Source organism: Pleurodeles waltl, chromosome 1_1 (assembly GCF_031143425.1).
Source record: "Pleurodeles waltl isolate 20211129_DDA chromosome 1_1, aPleWal1.hap1.20221129, whole genome shotgun sequence".
Taxonomy (NCBI): Eukaryota; Metazoa; Chordata; class Amphibia; order Caudata; family Salamandridae; genus Pleurodeles; species Pleurodeles waltl.
In genome coordinates this window covers 781,958,853-781,976,678 of record NC_090436.1, presented here as the reverse complement: position 1 = coordinate 781,976,678, position 17,826 = coordinate 781,958,853, and the positions used below count along the sequence as shown (strand labels likewise).

The following is a 17,826-nucleotide window of genomic DNA, read 5'->3' as shown; positions in this document are numbered from 1 at the left end:
TGGGAGTTCCATCTGATCAACAAGCTAGTAGGGAGATCCTCTTGGACAGAACATTTGTCCCATCACAGTGGGGAGTTGCCTAACAGTAAATGTACATTAAGTCAGATGGATGCAGAGCATTGCAGAACCAGATTCACTTTTGTGCCATCTTTAGAGTGACCCAGTATTGGATGCAATAAGTATTGCACCTGATAAAATCCAACACCGTACTGTTAAGTATTTACAGGATGCTATAGTTATTCATTTTTGCAACTTTTTATCCATGTCGGTCCTCTTGGGAGTTTAGAAAAAGCACCTACACTCAACCTGGTCGAATGCTTTCTCTGTGTCTAGGGCGACAGCCAATACCTCTTTCAAGGAGTCCTTACTTTGCCATAAGAGATGTGCTAAGGTCTGCAGTTGACTGCTAGATGATCGATCCGGTAATAACCCAACCTCTGCCTTATGTATTAGGGAGTATTACCCTGCACAGTCTAGTTGCTATTGTCTTAGCAAGATGCTTAACGTCCATTTTTATCAAAGCAATGGGGAGGTAGGTAGATAGGTCTTGGAGGTCCTTGCCATCTTTAGGGATAACAGACATAATTGTATCATGTGTAATTTGGGCCCAGGCCACCTAAGGACTTTAGGGGTGATTCTAACTTTGGCGGGCGGCGGAGGTCACCCGCCAAAGTTCCCCCAACAGAATACCGATACGCGGTCATTCTGTGTTTCCCGCTGGGCTGGTGGGCGACCGCCAAAAGGCCGCCCGCCAGCCCAGCGGGAAACCCCTTCCCACGAGGAAGCCGGCTCCGAATGGAGCCGGCGGAGTGGGAAGGGTGCGACGGGTGCAGTAGCACCCGTCGTGATTTTCAGTGTCTGCATGGCAGACACTGAAAATCTTTTAGGGGCCCCCAGGGGCCCCACGACACCCCTCACCGCCATCCTGTTCCTGGGGGTCAAAACCGACAGGAACAGGATGGCGGTGAGGGGGTCGGAATCCCCATGGCGGCGCAGCAAGCTGCGCCGCCATGGAGGATTCCTCAGGGCAGCGGAAAACCGGCGGGAGACCGCCAGTTTTCCGTTTCTGACCGCGGCCATACCGCCGCAGTCAGAATGCCCTTGGGAGCACCGCCAGCCTGTTGGCGGTGCTCCCGCGGTCGTTCACCCTGGCGGTCAATGACCGCCAGGGTTAGAATGACCCCCTTTGTCTCCTTGAATGCTGCATGTCAAAGCAATTTATATTTTATGTTAGCACCGAAGAGAGACATAGATTTGCTATAGCCTTCCTTATAAATGTCATTAATGAGCAGCTGACCGTTGATGGACAGGTCACATTTAATGGACTTGAAGAAGCCTACTTCAAAAGGAGAATGCATGCGACTAGAACCAGAAATATCTTGGCAGAACTCGATATGTACCTAATCAGGGGCACGGTGACGATGTTACTTGAGTGGTATCCATCATCTGTCCATAGGGTGTGACTTGCACTGGGGCACAGACACCACAAGTTGGTATGAAATGTATGTGCAAACAAATGAGATTAAATAGAGTAAAAAATGAGAAGAGCGAGGTTTAACTCCTACTGGCTGCCGAGTTTTGGGACTGTTGCAACCACAGGTCGATGTACTGGTTATAACAGGGAACTCAGAGGTCGGGAATTAGTGTCAACGGAGAAGTCAATGCAAAGACGCAGAAAAGTCGAGCAGATGTGGGTGGTCCCAGCAGCCACCCGCACTAGCCTAGGTCAAAGAAAAATGGACAATGTGGCAACTGAAGCGCTCTGAAGTGGCAGCTTTGGGCATGAATGCTGGAGGAACAGGCAGAGACCTGGGGGCAAATCCAAGATTGCAGTGACTGCAGAAAAACTCTATGGAGCACTTGAGCTTGGCTGTGGGATTCTGTCTCTTGGGACAGACTTCACCTACCCTCGATGTGCTCACTGTTGCTGCCATGTAGGAGATCCCTCCATTACACAGCTCCTGCCTACCCACCCAGTTTGTTAGTGGGATTCTTGTTATATGGCAGTACTTAGTGCCATCATACAGGCAGTGGCGTAGCGTGGAGGGTGCAGGGGGGCCGGCCGCACCGGGCGCAACATCTGGGGGGGGGGGGCGCGCTCGCGCTCGCACTCGCGAGTGCTAAAATCCACGGGTTAGGGGGCGCAAATTACTTGCTTTGCCCCGGGTGCTGACAACCCACGCTACGCCACTGCATACAGGGTACCTACACATTCTACACCAATCCCTGATAGTGCAACCGAAGGTAAGAAGTCATACAAGCATTGCCCCAACTGTGTGTCAATAGCAGTCTGAACTAAAGGTTCTGAGTTAAAGGGGGCACTGACCCGAAGTATCCTAAATAAGGCGACATTTCATACTTAGCACATACCTTGACAACAGATAATATGTTGCAGTTGATGAGGCCCTGTGGTTGAAACAAAAGGAAAACGACTTATATAAGAAACAATGATATCAAGCAATAAAAGTGATGTATAAGCTATACTGCAAGTCCCCAAACTATTCAGTTGGCGCTGTATTCTGATAGATGAGGCTGTTAAATAGACATTTTCAAAATGATTAAAAAATCATATAGGTTTTACCGTGTAGTTTTGATTTCCATCCAGAAAACGAGAGGGCACAGCATTGGGAAGCATTCCAACGTTGTTAACTGAAGGAAGATTGAGATTACAGAAACAGTTTCAGTAACAAAGTATTATATAGTGCACACATTATGCTTGACATTAGTCTTTTTTTAAATAAAACTCTTTATTGGTATTTGTCACTTACAAACACGAAGATTTATTAGTCATTGGAGGATACCACACAATGTCAGATCGGCGCTGTTTCACATCTGGTTCCACAGTGTTCATCTCCCTCCAGCATAAACCAAGATCTAATGATATGGTCGCCTACCTGTTAGACCACAGTATTACGCCCACCTCACCCACTCCAAATCTTTTGATATTTCTAGGGATATCACCATGCCTCAAAAGTGGTCAATTCAAGCATTTTGCATTCTTCACTTTCATTCTTCCATTTCGCAATGCTTGGGGCTTCAAGTTTCCTCCAGTTCTGAGCGATCACCTGCTTAGCCAGAACTCAACGCAAACTAGGGCTGCTTTCTGATAGCTGGTCAATCCACCCAGTATTGCACAGTATAGTCAATTAGGCTACCTGTGAAGTGAGGGCAATGGATCTATCCATTACTTTTGGACACACTTTCTGGACTGCTCCCTATGTCCACTGTAAGGTCGTACAAGCCCAGACTGTTGGTAGATGTCCTCGTTTTCCTCACCCATGGAGGCACGTGAGGAGTCTATGCATATGCCATAAAGTCACTCCTGTGCAGTAGATTCAGTGCAGGTAATTAAATTCTATGAGTCAATATTCTGCCACTATGGTGATAAATCTGGGCTCCATTAGCACCTCTTGCCACTCTGTTTCGTCAAATGGACCTATATCTTTTTCCCAGGCCCCCCCAAAGGATAAAAAATGTGTCACATGTGTATGATTAATGATTTACAAATTCTGGAAATCTTTTTCCCTCCCTCATCACTGTCAAGGTGAGCTCTATCTACCCTGAGTGGATTGAAATAGGTAAATGTGTCAATCAGGGCAAAGTAGAGGACAGCGAGTGGCAGAATTGCAAATGTTTGTAAAATTGTAGCTGGTGGATTGTAAATTCGTTTTGGAGTTCTGCAAAGGATTTCAATGTGGATTGGGTGATCAGTGCCACCATAGTGGATATCCCCAATCTGTCCCACACACCACAATCTGGTAAACTGGTAATCTGTGGTAACTGTGACCATATAGAGTGAAGTTTCTCTGATCAGTTCCATTGTCACTTCATTTGTGTCATAGTGTGTTTTAAATACCATAGTCTTTGCTGAATGGGAATCTCCTAGTAGTCTTCCTCCATATAGGAAGTGTGTTACCCAGTGCTCAAAGTTCAGGCATGGAGGCGGGATCCCCACCAGACCCATACGACAATTCATTCTCTACTATGGGATGCGCTGCTCTGTAACTAGAAAGGACCTCTGCCACCCTAACCCTATGATTTACAAATTGGGTCTCTAGTTGGCAGAGGTATGCAGCCTGTCCAAGTAGGAAACACCATCCTAGTCAGGGTAAGTCAGATCCTAAATTAACCTGTGTTCTCCCTCTTGTAGCTTTGCACACAGCAGCCAGGCTTAACTGTGCAGCACTTAAATTACAGTAACATAGTGAAAAACACCACACCAATTTAGATAAATAGGGAATATTTATCTGAGTAAAACAAAACCAAAACAACAAAAAACAAATAAGTATATTCTGCAATACACATTTTTAAAGAACAAACTGCAAAGTAGTGCTTTAAAGTCAATAGTGCTAAATGGGTACTTGAGGTTGCACTAGACCAGGGCAAGTCCAAAGTTCAGGCTGCCTGCAATTGGAGGGCAGGCCAGCTGCAGGACTCATACAGAGCCCACTGAAAAAGTACCTTTAATGGATCAAGTGTTGACGTCGAGGAGTGATGCGAAGGCGAAGCATCAGTTCCGATATCCCAAGTTGAGTAGATGCATCATTGTTAAGCCTCACAGCTGGGTCCTGTGTCAGCGTCGAACTTCATTAAGATGTATGTGATGCATCAACAGAGAGGCGGCCAGCGGTGTCCTCGGATTAGTGCTGCGTCATCATCGAACCTCGTAGTTGGGTTCCGCATCGTTGAATCCGCAATGAATCGGCGTCGGAGGGCACTGCATCGGTTCCGATCGGTGCAACGGCTTGGATGCATCGATTTTTGCAGAAAAATAGCTGCAAAACCCACCCTAAAGGCTCAGGGCTGGATTGGCACCTCAGGCAATGGTAGGACTCACAGATGGTAGATTCCAGTAGCAGGAGCACAGTTGCAGGCAGACTTTGATGTCCCTGAGCCTGCAAGAACAGAGGGAAAGCCAGCAAGCCCCCAGAGTCACTTAGGGCCTGATTTAGAGTTTGTCAGATAGGGTTACTCCGTCGCAAAAGTGACAGGTATCTGGTCCGCCATATTAATGTTTCTTATATCCTATGGTACTTGTAATACGGTGGACACAATATCCATATCCATCATGTTTGTGACAGAGAAACCCGTCCGCCAAACTATAAATCAGGCCCTCCGTTCTCTAGAGGATGTAGTGACCAAAGTCCAGTCCTTCTCACTCCCAGTCAAGAGGCAGCAGGCCCACACAGCAGTGCAGCTGAGCAGAGTGCCAGTCTCTTCTAGAAGCACAGCAGTCCTTCTTCCTGGCAGAATGTCCTTCAGATTCGGAAGTGTACTGATTTGGTGGCGTTTGGGGTCCAATACTTATACCCAGTTGAGTCTTTGAAGTGGGGGAGACTTCAAAGATAGGCCTTTGAAGTGCACAAAATCACTGACCTTCTTCTCTGGCTCCAGACACTCTACAAGGGGGTTATGCAGCCCTTTGTGTGGGAAGAGGAACTTCCCTATTCAGGAGCAAGTGTCAGCTCCTCCCTCTTATCCAGCCCAGGAAGACTCATCAGCCTGGTGATGGCCCATTAAGATGCAAATGTCACACCCCAGCTCCATTTCTGTATGAGTGTCTAGAGGGAATGCACATACCCCAGCTGTCACCCAACCCAGATGTGTACTTAGAGAGAGGCAGAGGCACAGAATGGTTAAGGTAAGAAAATGCCAACTTTTGAAAAGTGGTATTTTGAGACTTACAATTTAGAATTCGACTTCGCCATAAGTTGTGATTTTAAATTGAAAATCCAGAGACATCAAACTCCAAATTTCTGTCTTTTCCCAATTGGAAAGTACGCTTAAAGGTTGATTTAAGGTGACCCCAATGTTAATCTATTGCAGAGATAAGCCTTGCAGTAGTGAAACACGAATTTAATCGTTTTTCACTACCCGGACATGTTAAAGTTAAAAGTAAATGTCCATGTTTTTACATACACTGCACCCTGCCCTTGTGGCTATCCAGGGCCTACCTAAGGGGTGAAATATGTAATCAAAAGGAAAAAGTTTTGGCCTGGCAAGTGGGTACAGTTGCAAGGTAAAAATGGCAGTTTAAAACTGCACATGCAGGGTCTGCAGAGGCAGGCTTGAGACACGTTTAAAGAACTTCTGTAGTGGGTGGCACAATCAGTGCCGCAGGCCCACCAGCAGCATTTAATTTACAGGCCCTGGGCACATGTAGTGCACTTTACTAAGGCTTTAAAAAATACATTAAATAAGTTAATTGTGGAGAAGCCAGTATAATAATATTTCAGAGTACAGAGCCCCGGCACTTTAGCAGTTGTTAGCAGTTGTTAAGTGCACAGAATCCTAACGCCTGCACAAATGAAGTCAGAAAAACAGGAGGTCAGAAGGCAAAAAGTAAGGAGAAATCACGCCATGGATGCCATCCTGCATCATATGGAGATCTGAAACTCTGCACTGTGGATACTGTGAGATCTTATGTTGCGAAAGGAAAGAGAGCACCAAGGAAGTCATTCAATTAAAAAAAGAGGGAGACTAATAGATTAATTCTGCAAAATGTAAAGGGTCCTGCGATATGTCATCATTTTAATGAAGACTATTCTGCTCATCAGGGAAAGAGGGAGCGCATTCCTGTAGTGGAATCCTCTCTTTAGACCAGCCATCAAAAGAACAGTGTTGTTCATCCATGCTGCTGATTCTCTTCATTCTGTACATAAGACCAAACTTGTTGAGAACCCATTCCATCTGTGGGCCCAAACAGCAAGGTGCACCACATATATCAATAAGTCATCACGGTACAATGCTACTTTGTACTCAAACACTGGAGTCCACTGACAGCGCTCTATTTCATCATTCTGTCAAAGCCATGCCACCAGGCGTTCCATCACCATAGAAAGAAGTTAGGGGACATTGTTCGTGATAGCCCTTATTCGTTGGAAATGGATCAGACAACATACTCCTTGATCCTACCCTGGCCTTTGCAGTCGTATATATTAGGCATATACAAGTTATAGAGTTTGGACCTAACGTCTTCCTCACTGGAGAGCAAATAGATATTAAATGCCATCTCGAAAGTAGACCAAAGGCACAAGCAAGGTTTATGTGCCAGAGCCATGGCATTAACAAAGTGCCTTATTTTTTGAATGGTGGATCAATTGGGCATGAAACAACTCTGGCCTTGATGGACTACATATCCAATCACATTTAGAAGGTGTTTTGTCAATATTTTGGCCAGTATTTTAGTTCAGTATTAATTCATGAAATTCGTCTATATCAATCACAGTTGGCAGTGGGGAGGTAGGGTTTGAAGGATGCTTCGCACATGCTTTGTGGAAGGGCACTTTCTTCTCGAGCAGTGGTAAACAGTGCGTAAAGAGGCTGACTGAGAGCTCTGGCAAAAGATTAAAGAATCTGAGTGGGCAATTGCTCAGAGTCCCCACCTTCCAAGGGCCCCCTGGGAGAGTGAACTTTCTCTCCATTTCATTTTTGTGTATTTCTGGCTCTCAACCTGTAACGTAAAATTCAATATTGTTTGGCATCCCAGGACTTTAGTTAGCCGTTAAGGGTTCAAAGATGTTCCAAACGAGGTCCCCTGAAAATACTTCTTTCCCTGGGGCCCCAAAATCCCTAAAATGAAGCTGACCGGAATTTGTTAGGTACGGGAGGTTTTTTGTGATTCAAGTTAATAGCTTCAATCTATTTGTCTACTGTAATTACATCATCTACGGAGGTTCGGTCACAGCGGCACAGACTGGAAAGGGAAGAATGTTCATGAAGGTCTGAATGTTGCTCCGTGAAACTGGCTCTGGTGGGCTGTGCAGTCTATGATAAAAACAAAGAAAATGTCTGAGCCATTGCCTGTAGGTCAGTGAGAAGCCTCCTGGTGTCATTCGAGATCCCTCCCACATGTCCGTTACGTCTCTCTGCACCTACTTCAGTGTAGTAGCTTTCCAGTTGTATCACCCTGTTTGTGCAGGCTCCATTAAGAGGCCCTCCACATCTCACTGGCATCGTAAGGAAAAATTTGTTGGTATTTAAGTTTGATAAGTTCCAGTTCATGGAGGACATCCTCTGATTCCTTCAGTTTAATTTCTTGGAGGACATCCTCTGATTCCTTCAGTTTCAGTTCTTGGAGGACATCCTCTGATTACTTCGCCTGGCAATGTTTTCATGTTCAAGAATTGTTTTTCTTAACCGGCCTGTTTCCCTGCTGGTTGTCACTTGTGGGAAATGATTCCCATGGCCATTCCCCTCACTGCAGGTTTAAGGACCTCCCGTAATATTATAAGGGATTTTATTGATTTGTGTTGTTGGTAAAGTATTGGGCTATTTCTTCTCTGGTAGGTGTTCTGACTTCCTTTTGGTCAGCCACCATACGTTAAGTCACCACATGCTCTGCTCTCTGATTGTTTGACTCCCTATCGTAAGCTCTATTGAGGACTGGTCCGAAATATCACATGGGTGCGCCTGGCAATTGGCAACCAGCTCAACTTCAGCTATATGGACAAGGAAATAGCCTATGCCAGAGAAACATCTATGTGCCTCGGAAAATAGGGTGCATTGTCGCAGTGCAGGGTGGTAATGCTAATAGTGGCATGTATCACAAAGGTTATATAAGTATGTGGAGGCCTCTTAAGGCCTGGAGTTTCCATTGACTGAAGAGAGGGGCTGTCTATTGCTGGACCTTTCAATCAACCCACCAAAATCCCTCCTAATTAGTGTGAGGGCGAGGGGCGTGTCCAACAAAATGTTTTAAGCAGACATAGAAACGTTGTAGCCATAGACGGTTTATCATATACATTCAAGAGTGTCACTGTCGTAACTTAACAGCCATATCAAAAGAAATTCGTGTTTTTACAGGATCGATTCTCCCCTTAAGCCCTGACAGAGCCGAGATGGAATATTACATGATTACCCATATTTAGCTAGGAAATAGCATTTGTTTCCTGCCAGGTGTGTCTCCTAGAGCATCAAAACCTTTGGGTTGCATTGTTTAAAAACTTTGAATAATGCTGTATGTTTAATGTTGTTCAGAACGCCATTAACAGTTCACAAGAGGTACATAAAGTGCATGGGGTTCTGCACCTCGGATATGTTGCTCTTGCTTGACTGTAAGGCAAATCAAGGCACAATCACTGAGGAAACATGGATAGAGTCTTGAATTCCTAAGCGTCAACATCTGTGATTCAAACCAACCACAAACCTCTCCCACCACAAATTTCCAAAGCATCTGTTGAACAATGACAGGTGAGAATTCCACTCACTGGTATAGAGAATACTAAGCGCAGATTTCTCAACCAGGTTTTCAATTTATAACCTCAGTTGACTAATAATAGAAAGTTAAATTTAAACTTCACATGTGTATTTTTCTCCCTTAATCAACATAGTTGATAATCATCTACTGGTATATATCAGATGTCTGTACATTGGAGAGGTATCGCTCCAGCAGGACCACAGAAGGGCCGGTCTCCAACCTGTCTCGTCTGCCATATGCGACTTCACCTTCTAGTACCTGAGCATCGTTATGAGTCATGTTTCACCCCCCCCCCATTGGAGGGCAGGGGCAGGTCTCTATTGCAATGACCAGCCTGACATGCGCACTTTAAACTTCTCTAACCCAGCTGTCTAACTCAGCTGTTTTAAGACAGCTGGGTTAAGAAAAGCACATGCCTCCAGCCTTCTGGTGAGTGCTGTGAGAGGCCGCTCCCACAAATGCAGACCCTGGTTTCATGCTATTTAACAGCATGAAACCAGCGTCAGGATTTGGTAGCACTGTTTCCTGGTCCCCGAGCCGGAGCCACGATGAGGGAGACACTATAAGAGAAAGGGAGACCCGTCACGTCAGGTAAGTGCCTTTTAAAAATATATTATTATTTTATCCCCCCTCATCCTGCTCTACCCCGCCGTAAATGCAGACCAGCCGCCACTGAGCTGATCTGCTGCATGTGGGCAGTGTTTACTCCACCTTCGTTACTGTTGACATAATCATTTCAACTTATACTCCCTTTACCAGGGATACCTTGATGGCTGCTTGTCCTCTCAACAAATAGGCAGGACATTCTTGAAAAAAATAGTTAAAAAGGATCAAATTGTGCATTTCAAAGTGCAGTTTTCAAAGAAAATGGCTGTAATTGTGGTCTGATAGAAGAGACAGACTATCTCTTTAACAAGCAGTATATATTTGTTTTCGCAATTTGAGTACACGTTCTACAGTTTTTAAGTTTTTTTCTACAGTTGGAACTGATAAAAAAAAAAAACCAAGCAGATGCCACAGGGTTATCTGTCTGGCAAGGGCAAACTTATTGTCAAAGATGAAATCAGGTTCTTCATTAATGAAGCAGGTGGGACCACTGGGTCAAATTCTGGTCTAGAGGCTACACTGTGGAAGCTCAGATTGGCTCTCTGACACGGACCAACATGACATTGGTTTTGTCTAAATTCAATTTTAGTAGGTTGTTGCGCATCCAGTAATAAATGTCCAATAGGCAGTTTGGAAACCCATTCTGATGGCTGGTAGATCCTTGTTACTGATAAAAAGAAACCTAGGGGCCACATTCATATAATGATGAATGGGCCGCTATTTAGCCATGGGGACAGAGTAAGGTACTCCATCCCCATGGCAGAGGGACCGCCTGTGAAATGTATAAATGACTGCCAAGTAGGAGATCATTTATAAAGCATTGGCAGGAAGAGCTGTCACAGCAATTCCTGTCAATGGGCATCAGTGGCGGTCGTCAGCTTTAGGAGGGAGGGGGGCGGGCGCGAAGCACACACACACCCTCATTCTTTCACACACAGACATGCACGCACGCACGCACATCCATTAACAACACTCATACCAGTCAAACATGCACGCACGCACCAAACATTCATTTTAAAACATCACACACTCATTCTTTCACACACGCACGCACGCATGCACATCCATTAACACTCATAACATTCAAACATGCACGCATGCACCAAACATTCATTTTAAAAGATCACACACACTCATTCTTTCACACATGCACGCACATCCATTAACAACACTCATAACACTCAAACATGCACAAGCGCACCAAACATTCAATTTAAAGCATCATACACATACATACACACACACACTTACCTTCAGCCTCCAGGTCCCATGAGGGTTGGGACTGCTGCCTTCCCTCAGTTAATGAGGGAAGGCAGCAGTCCTAGCCTTGTCACAGAGTGGGATGGGGTCAGTGAGACTGCTGACCCCACCCCACTCTGTGACGAAGTGTCACTGATTGACACTCGCCCTGGGTGTTTCAGGGATTAAACCTGAAGCGCCCAGGGTGAGTGTCAATATGTGACACTTTCATCATCACCCAGGGGAGGGCCTCGAGGCACCTTTGCTGAGTCGAGAAGGTCACGCCCATAGGAGCTGTGACCTCCTCAGCCCAGCAAAGTTCAGCTCAGGCATCCAGGAGTCTGCGCAAATTGCGCATGGCTCACGCCTGGCTGTCTGAGCTGAAAATGAAGAGTGTCTGTCAGGCTGGCCTTTGTTCAGCCTGACAGACACTCTTCATGAGGGGCAAAAGGTGGGGGGGGCTTGGCCCCTCCGCCCTAAAGGACGGGCCGCCACTGATGGGCATGTCAGTATTTGGTGCAAGGTTGCGGCAACATGACGCCATTCAGCACAATACAGTTTTATATTTTTTTATAAAAAAAAAAAATCCAGAGACAAAATTTTCTTTTTGAAAATAAAAAATAACGCTCCCCTCGCCATGAGAGTCATCTTTGATGGCCGGGGAAGAGAGCATTATATTACTGTCCCTTGTCCCCTGGGATTGCCTGGCAGTGACAGACAGCAAAAAAATGGCTACATGCTCACCCATCCTGATTGGGCTGGTGGACATGTAGCCTTTTTTCTGGCGCCCCTTACTCTGTCAGGCCAATGTAGAGGTTTGGCTATGGCTGTGATGGATTAGTCACCGCTGTGACCAAACTGAAGGTCCGTCTGCATTTAAATCGGGCATGTGGACCTTTATGTTGGCTATACCTATACTCTGTTGCGATGGAGTATACATGCCACTAGCATTTAAATTGGGCCCTAGGTGTCATATGCATATGAATAGAATGTGAACCCATACAGTTTAATGATTGTTGTAAATGGCTGCACGTAAACATTAAAGAGCATGGAGGATATCTTGTGTTTCTCTGTAGAAACTTGCAACTGATATGGAAGTACCTGAGTTGAAGGGCTAGTTCCTGCACTCAAAGACAGTATGGAACCTTTGGAGAAGGGTGCCTTAAATTCCAGTACAGGTGGTGTGATGGATAAGGATGGAATAGTCTATGGCAGGTGTCTACAACTTTTTCTGTAGTGAAAGCTACTTCTGATCAGCGAAAATCATTGTGAGCTACGGAAGGCTAAGCAACTCGCGTACTATTACCGGATGCCCCACGTCCAGCTTAATTGACCTTAAGCCTAATGTCCACAGAGATCTGTACTATGGTTTGAACGAAATACTTTGGCTAGGGGCACTATGACTGAACTGCCATGTGTGTCAGTGAGAGCGTAGTCTTTAGGGAAGTATGGATACGTGTGCGTATGAATGGGATATATGTGTATGCGTGACTGAGAGACTGTGTTGTATGTACTTGTGGCACAGGACATACCTTTCTCCATATGTGGCACCATTATAGTATAACACAAACATGAAACCATTTTTTAAATGGGAGAAATTTAAAGTGCAGAAAGATGCTCTGCAAAAAATATTCAGAACATGGGACATTTTTCTTGCACTTTAAATTTCTCAAACTTAACTGAAGAGTTAACTTTGTTTATATGGAGTCCATAAAACGCATCATTTAATTTTTCTCCCATTTCCAAGAGTCTCATTTACAAACACCAGGCATCTTGCTCCCAGTGGCCTGTAGATATGGTGACATATTAATAAAATAAAAGTACATTTGTTTAAATGGGAGGAATTTTATATGAAGACACATGCTTCATAAAACATTAAGACATAATTGGCTTAATTGAAAGTGAAGAAATACATTAAGGCTTAATGTTTCATAGAAAAAGTTCTCTTCACTTTAAATTTCTCCTATTTAAAAAAATGACTATTTTTCCATTATAGATATGGCACAGTGTCTACCTATCACTGGGAGGAAAAGGCCTGCTGCTTGTAAATGCGACACTTTGAAATGGGAAAAAAATTAAATTAAGAGTTAATCATTAAGGTAACTTTTCATTTTAATTTTCTCCCATTTAAAAGCATTCAGAAACATAATTTGTTTCTCACACTCCTATATTGAGTTGAGAAGGACTTTTATTGAAAAGTTAAATAATTCCGTGCTTCAGTTCTTCACCTCCATGCCCCAGCGTGGACCATAAATCTGATTGAACACTACTCATTATAAGGCTGTGCTTCCTGCAGCCTGATGATAATAACATAAAGTAAACACAACCTTCCCTGAACTTTAAAAGACAAGTGTGACATGTGCTTATTTAAAAATGAACTCAGGTTTGCGAGTTACTCCTAATGTGTCTGGGAGCTCTTGGTAGCTTGCAATTGACTGGTTGGAGACACCTGGTCTGTGGCATCAAGGGTGGCAGAATAGTCTTGAAAGGCAAAAAAGCACTATTTACTGCCTCTTACAGGACAGAAACCAGACTGTCATGTGTCATAAAAGCCAGTCTTCTCAAAAAAGTTTAAATATTCATTTGGAGACCACCCTTTTGCAATTTTAAGTTCGTCAAGAGGCAGACAGCTGGGCCAACTGTAGCATGAACATCTTTAGGATGGGGGCTCCAACTGACTCTTGTGCAGTGACTATACCAGTTTGCAAACTTGTGTTATGTTTTGGTGGTACTAATGTGCTTCATGATATTATCAAGTTTATTTGATGAAGTTGTAGAGTATTTTGCACCTCCCTGTGAAGTGCTCAATATAGGGGTCTGGGTGTGGCCTTGAAGATGTATCTGCTGGAGGCTGAGTTTCTGTTGATTTTGCAATAGCATGAACTGGCTTCAGTGATGTGTCTTCTACTGAGTGTGAAAAAAGTTACTCAAGTGGCTCCTGGACCTCCTTGAGCTTTGACCAAGACTGTTTCTTCACTTCCATGCATCATGTGTCTGCTATAAGTAAATTATGGCTTAGTGTCTGTATTTGGATGACAGTGTCCTTATTGATATAAACCCATCCTTATTGGCTCAGAAATAATTTAGGGAGTGGAGCTCAGTGGTGACATCCATAGTTGGTTGTGAAGTGGCCGTCAGGATGCTTAGGTCTTATTATAATGATACTGCAGTATTTGAAGGAGTGAACTGCTACTTGGCAGCATCTGGCTGGCCAAATTGGGATGTCACGTGAATAAGATGAGAGTTGGAATGGATGAGTAAATGAGGGAAAGGAAGTAGGTAGGGCCGTAAAAAGCGTATCTACTACCTACTTCGTATTAGTACTTGAAAAAGAAAAAAATGAAGGATTCATATTTATATGTATAAATACTTTGTATTGGAAATTTTGCTACAGCCTAAAAGTTGAATTTGCAGTTCTTCCATTCAGAGAATGTCTTTGCCATAGCGTGTCTTGGACATTACAGGTAATGCTAGGCTGTTCCAAAGGAAAATGCTGTAAAATAAGTTGTTAGCGCTGCTCCAGATAATACCCTAGTGAGAATAAATTCTGTGAGACGCGCATGAGCCAGTCGTGTTAAACACTCTAAGAGTTTAAGTTGCCTGAGTTTAAGACAGCAATGACACTATGGAAAGGTAGAGTTAAAAAGGGAACAGTTGAAGAAAAATGATTACAGAAAAATACATTATTTAATCCATGTAGTACATAGTTGTCAACAAGAAGGAATTTATTCATTTGTACAGGGAGTGCATAATTATTAGGCAAATTAGTATTTTGACCACATCATCCTCTTTATGCATGTTGTCTTACTCCAAGCTGTATAGGCTCGAAAGCCTACTACCAATTAAGCATATTAGGTGATGTGCATCTCTGTAATGAGAAGGGGTGTGGTCTAATGACATCAACACCCTATATCAGGTGTGCATAATTATTAGGCAACTTCCTTTCCTTTGGCAAAATGGGTCAAAAGAAGGACTTGACAGGCTCAGAAAAGTAAAAAATACTGAGATATCTTGCAGAGGGATGCAGCACTCTTAAAATTGCAAAACTTCTGAAGCGTGATCATCGAACAATCAAGCGTTTCATTCAAAATAGTCAACAGGGTCGCAAGAAGCGTGTAGAAAAACCAAGGCGCAAAATAACTGCCCATGAACTGAGAAAAGTCAAGCGTGCAGCTGCCACGATGCCACTTGCCACCAGTTTGGCCATATTTCAGAGCTGCAACATCACTGGAGTGCCCAAAAGCACAAGGTGTGCAATACTCAGAGACATGGCCAAGGTAAGAAAGGCTAAAAGACGACCACCACTGAACAAGACACACAAGCTGAAACGTCAAGACTGGGCCAAGAAATATCTCAAGACTGATTTTTCTAAGGTTTTATGGACTGATGAAATGAGAGTGAGTCTTGATGGGCCAGATGGATGGGCCCGTGGCTGGATTGGTAAAGGGCAGAGAGCTCCAGTCCGACTCAGACGCCAGCAAGGTGGAGGTGGAGTACGGGTTTGGGCTGGTATGATCAAAGATGAGCTTGTGGGGCCTTTTCGGGTTGAGGATGGAGTCAAGCTCAACTCCCAGTCCTACTGCCAGTTCCTGGAAGACACCTTCTTCAAGCAGTGGTACAGGAAGAAGTCTGCATCCTTCAAGAAAAACATGATTTTCATGCAGGACAATGCTCCATCACACGCGTCCAAGTACTCCACAGCGTGGCTGGCAAGAAAGGGTATAAAAGAAGGAAATCTAATGACATGGCCTCCTTGTTCACCTGATCTGAACCCCATTGAGAACCTGTGGTCCATCATCAAATGTGAGATTTACAAGGAGGGAAAACAGTACACCTCTCTGAACAGTGTCTGGGAGGCTGTGGTTGCTGCTGCACGCAATGTTGATGGTGAACAGATAAAAACACTGACAGAATCCATGGATGGCAGGCTTTTGAGTGTCCTTGCAAAGAAAGGTGGCTATATTGGTCACTGATTTGTTTTTGTTTTGTTTTTGAATGTCAGAAATGTATATTTGTGAATGTTGAGATGTTATATTGGTTTCACTGGTAATAATAAATAATTGAAATGGGTATATATTTGTTTTTTGTTAAGTTGCCTAATAATTATGCACACCTGATATAGGGTGTTGATGTCATTAGACCACACCCCTTCTCATTACAGAGATGCACATCACCTAATATGCTTAATTGGTAGTAGGCTTTCGAGCCTATACAGCTTGGAGTAAGACAACATGCATAAAGAGGATGATGTGGTCAAAATACTCATTTGCCTAATAATTCTGCACTCCCTGTATGGGACTTAAGCTTCATGAAAACAACATGAGATAGCAGTGAGTAATTGCATTTTGGGAGCAGTGTGTGCGCTCTACCATACTTGTAACAAGTGCTAGGAAAACGATTACCTTCAAGTTATCAAAACACCCGTGTTCTTATGAAGTGTGCATCGATGTATAGACGATCAGTCAGTCTGTAAGGCGTAGAAGATTACTACTTGAATATTAATTTGGATTGTCGCATCCTGTAAGGAGAAATCCTTGAAATACCAGATACTTTCTGTCAGTTCGGTCTGGTGAGTTGCAAGGGAGTCTATTTCTAGACACAAGAGGTATCTGCGATCACCAGGTTAGTGCCATATATGTCTCTGAAATAGTGTATCACGTCACAGTGTCGTGGGGTAAAGAACGACTCCATGTAGAGGACAGTGTTGGTTAGGCCATTCGAGATGAGCTAGGGTGCAAAGCTGGATACACTTGAACGCAGTCAAACCTATCAGGTCGGACACCTGAGTAAAGAAGAGGTGCTAAAGTATCAATGAGCGGGTTTACAAAGATTTGATGCTCTTCTGAAAGTCGTTCTTGGTTATGGAATAATTATTTATTTAAGACTTTGGGCTGACGTTGCCATATGAGGTTGTAAAGAAGAACATAAAGATTTGCGTTTTTAAAGAAATAATTACACCAGAACAAAATATGACGTGGGTCCCGGGCTCACCGTGCCACTGGATTCAAGCTAGCCTGGCTGATGAGGGGTGAAACCCCGAAACTGGTCCCAGGATGCTTGTTTCCGGTCCAGGGAAACCTGGCCTGGCAGTTCGGGCTGGACTGCTCCCATGAGGAACAGGGTCAAGACTGATTTGCATATGGCTGGGTCCAAACTGGGGTGGCATGGTGAGCAAAATAATGGATGGATTAAACCCAGATCTGTGACTGGGGGTGAATGTTTGATTGGTTCCGCATTCCGTCCATCCACTTACGCTATCCTACAGCGTTTGTGTTTTGCTAAGATTTAATTCAATGCCTTAGATTCCGGCCGCAGCTGAGATCCTGCTGCGAGCCAGAGCTAGACACTATCAGTAGACTCGATAGATGCAAAATCCTCCAGTTGTTATTGCCAGTATGGTGCTGTGCGAGGTAAGAGAGAAGGATTATACTACATTTATTTGCATTACAGTCAGTGAAGCCTTGCAGTTTGATAGAGCTTTGATGGCGGTGGATCACAGAGGTCGTGCAGTTTTGCTCAATGTTTTTCCCTTGTTTCACCTTGGTTTTCTTATTCACCTCCCCAAACTTAGGGCCAGATTTAAGAAAAGTGGCGCTACATGACATGTAGCGCCACTTTTCTTGCAGCCTCTTGTGCCCCCTAACGCCACCATGTGTGCGCCATATTTAAAATACAGTGCACTATGGTGCAAGGTAGGGGGCAATAGCGTTGGCAATAGCCTCAGAATTTGTGGCGCTAACCCTGAACAGTACATAGGAGCCCATTGAAAACAATCGCATGCC

The 17,826-nt window shown here is 44.2% G+C and overlaps 1 protein-coding gene across 1 annotated transcript in view; it reads right to left on the bottom strand.

The window, feature by feature from the left end:
• The window catches only part of HSD17B3 (hydroxysteroid 17-beta dehydrogenase 3), a 1,428,528-nt gene that overhangs the window by 326,401 nt on the left and 1,084,301 nt on the right, over positions 1–17,826 (bottom strand). The window contains exons 5-6 of the mRNA XM_069227886.1: positions 2,582–2,649; positions 2,371–2,406 (exon numbers count right to left, since the gene is read on the bottom strand). Coding sequence (XP_069083987.1) covers positions 2,371–2,406; positions 2,582–2,649 — 104 coding nt within the window. The remainder of the gene's footprint in view (positions 1–2,370; positions 2,407–2,581; positions 2,650–17,826) is intronic.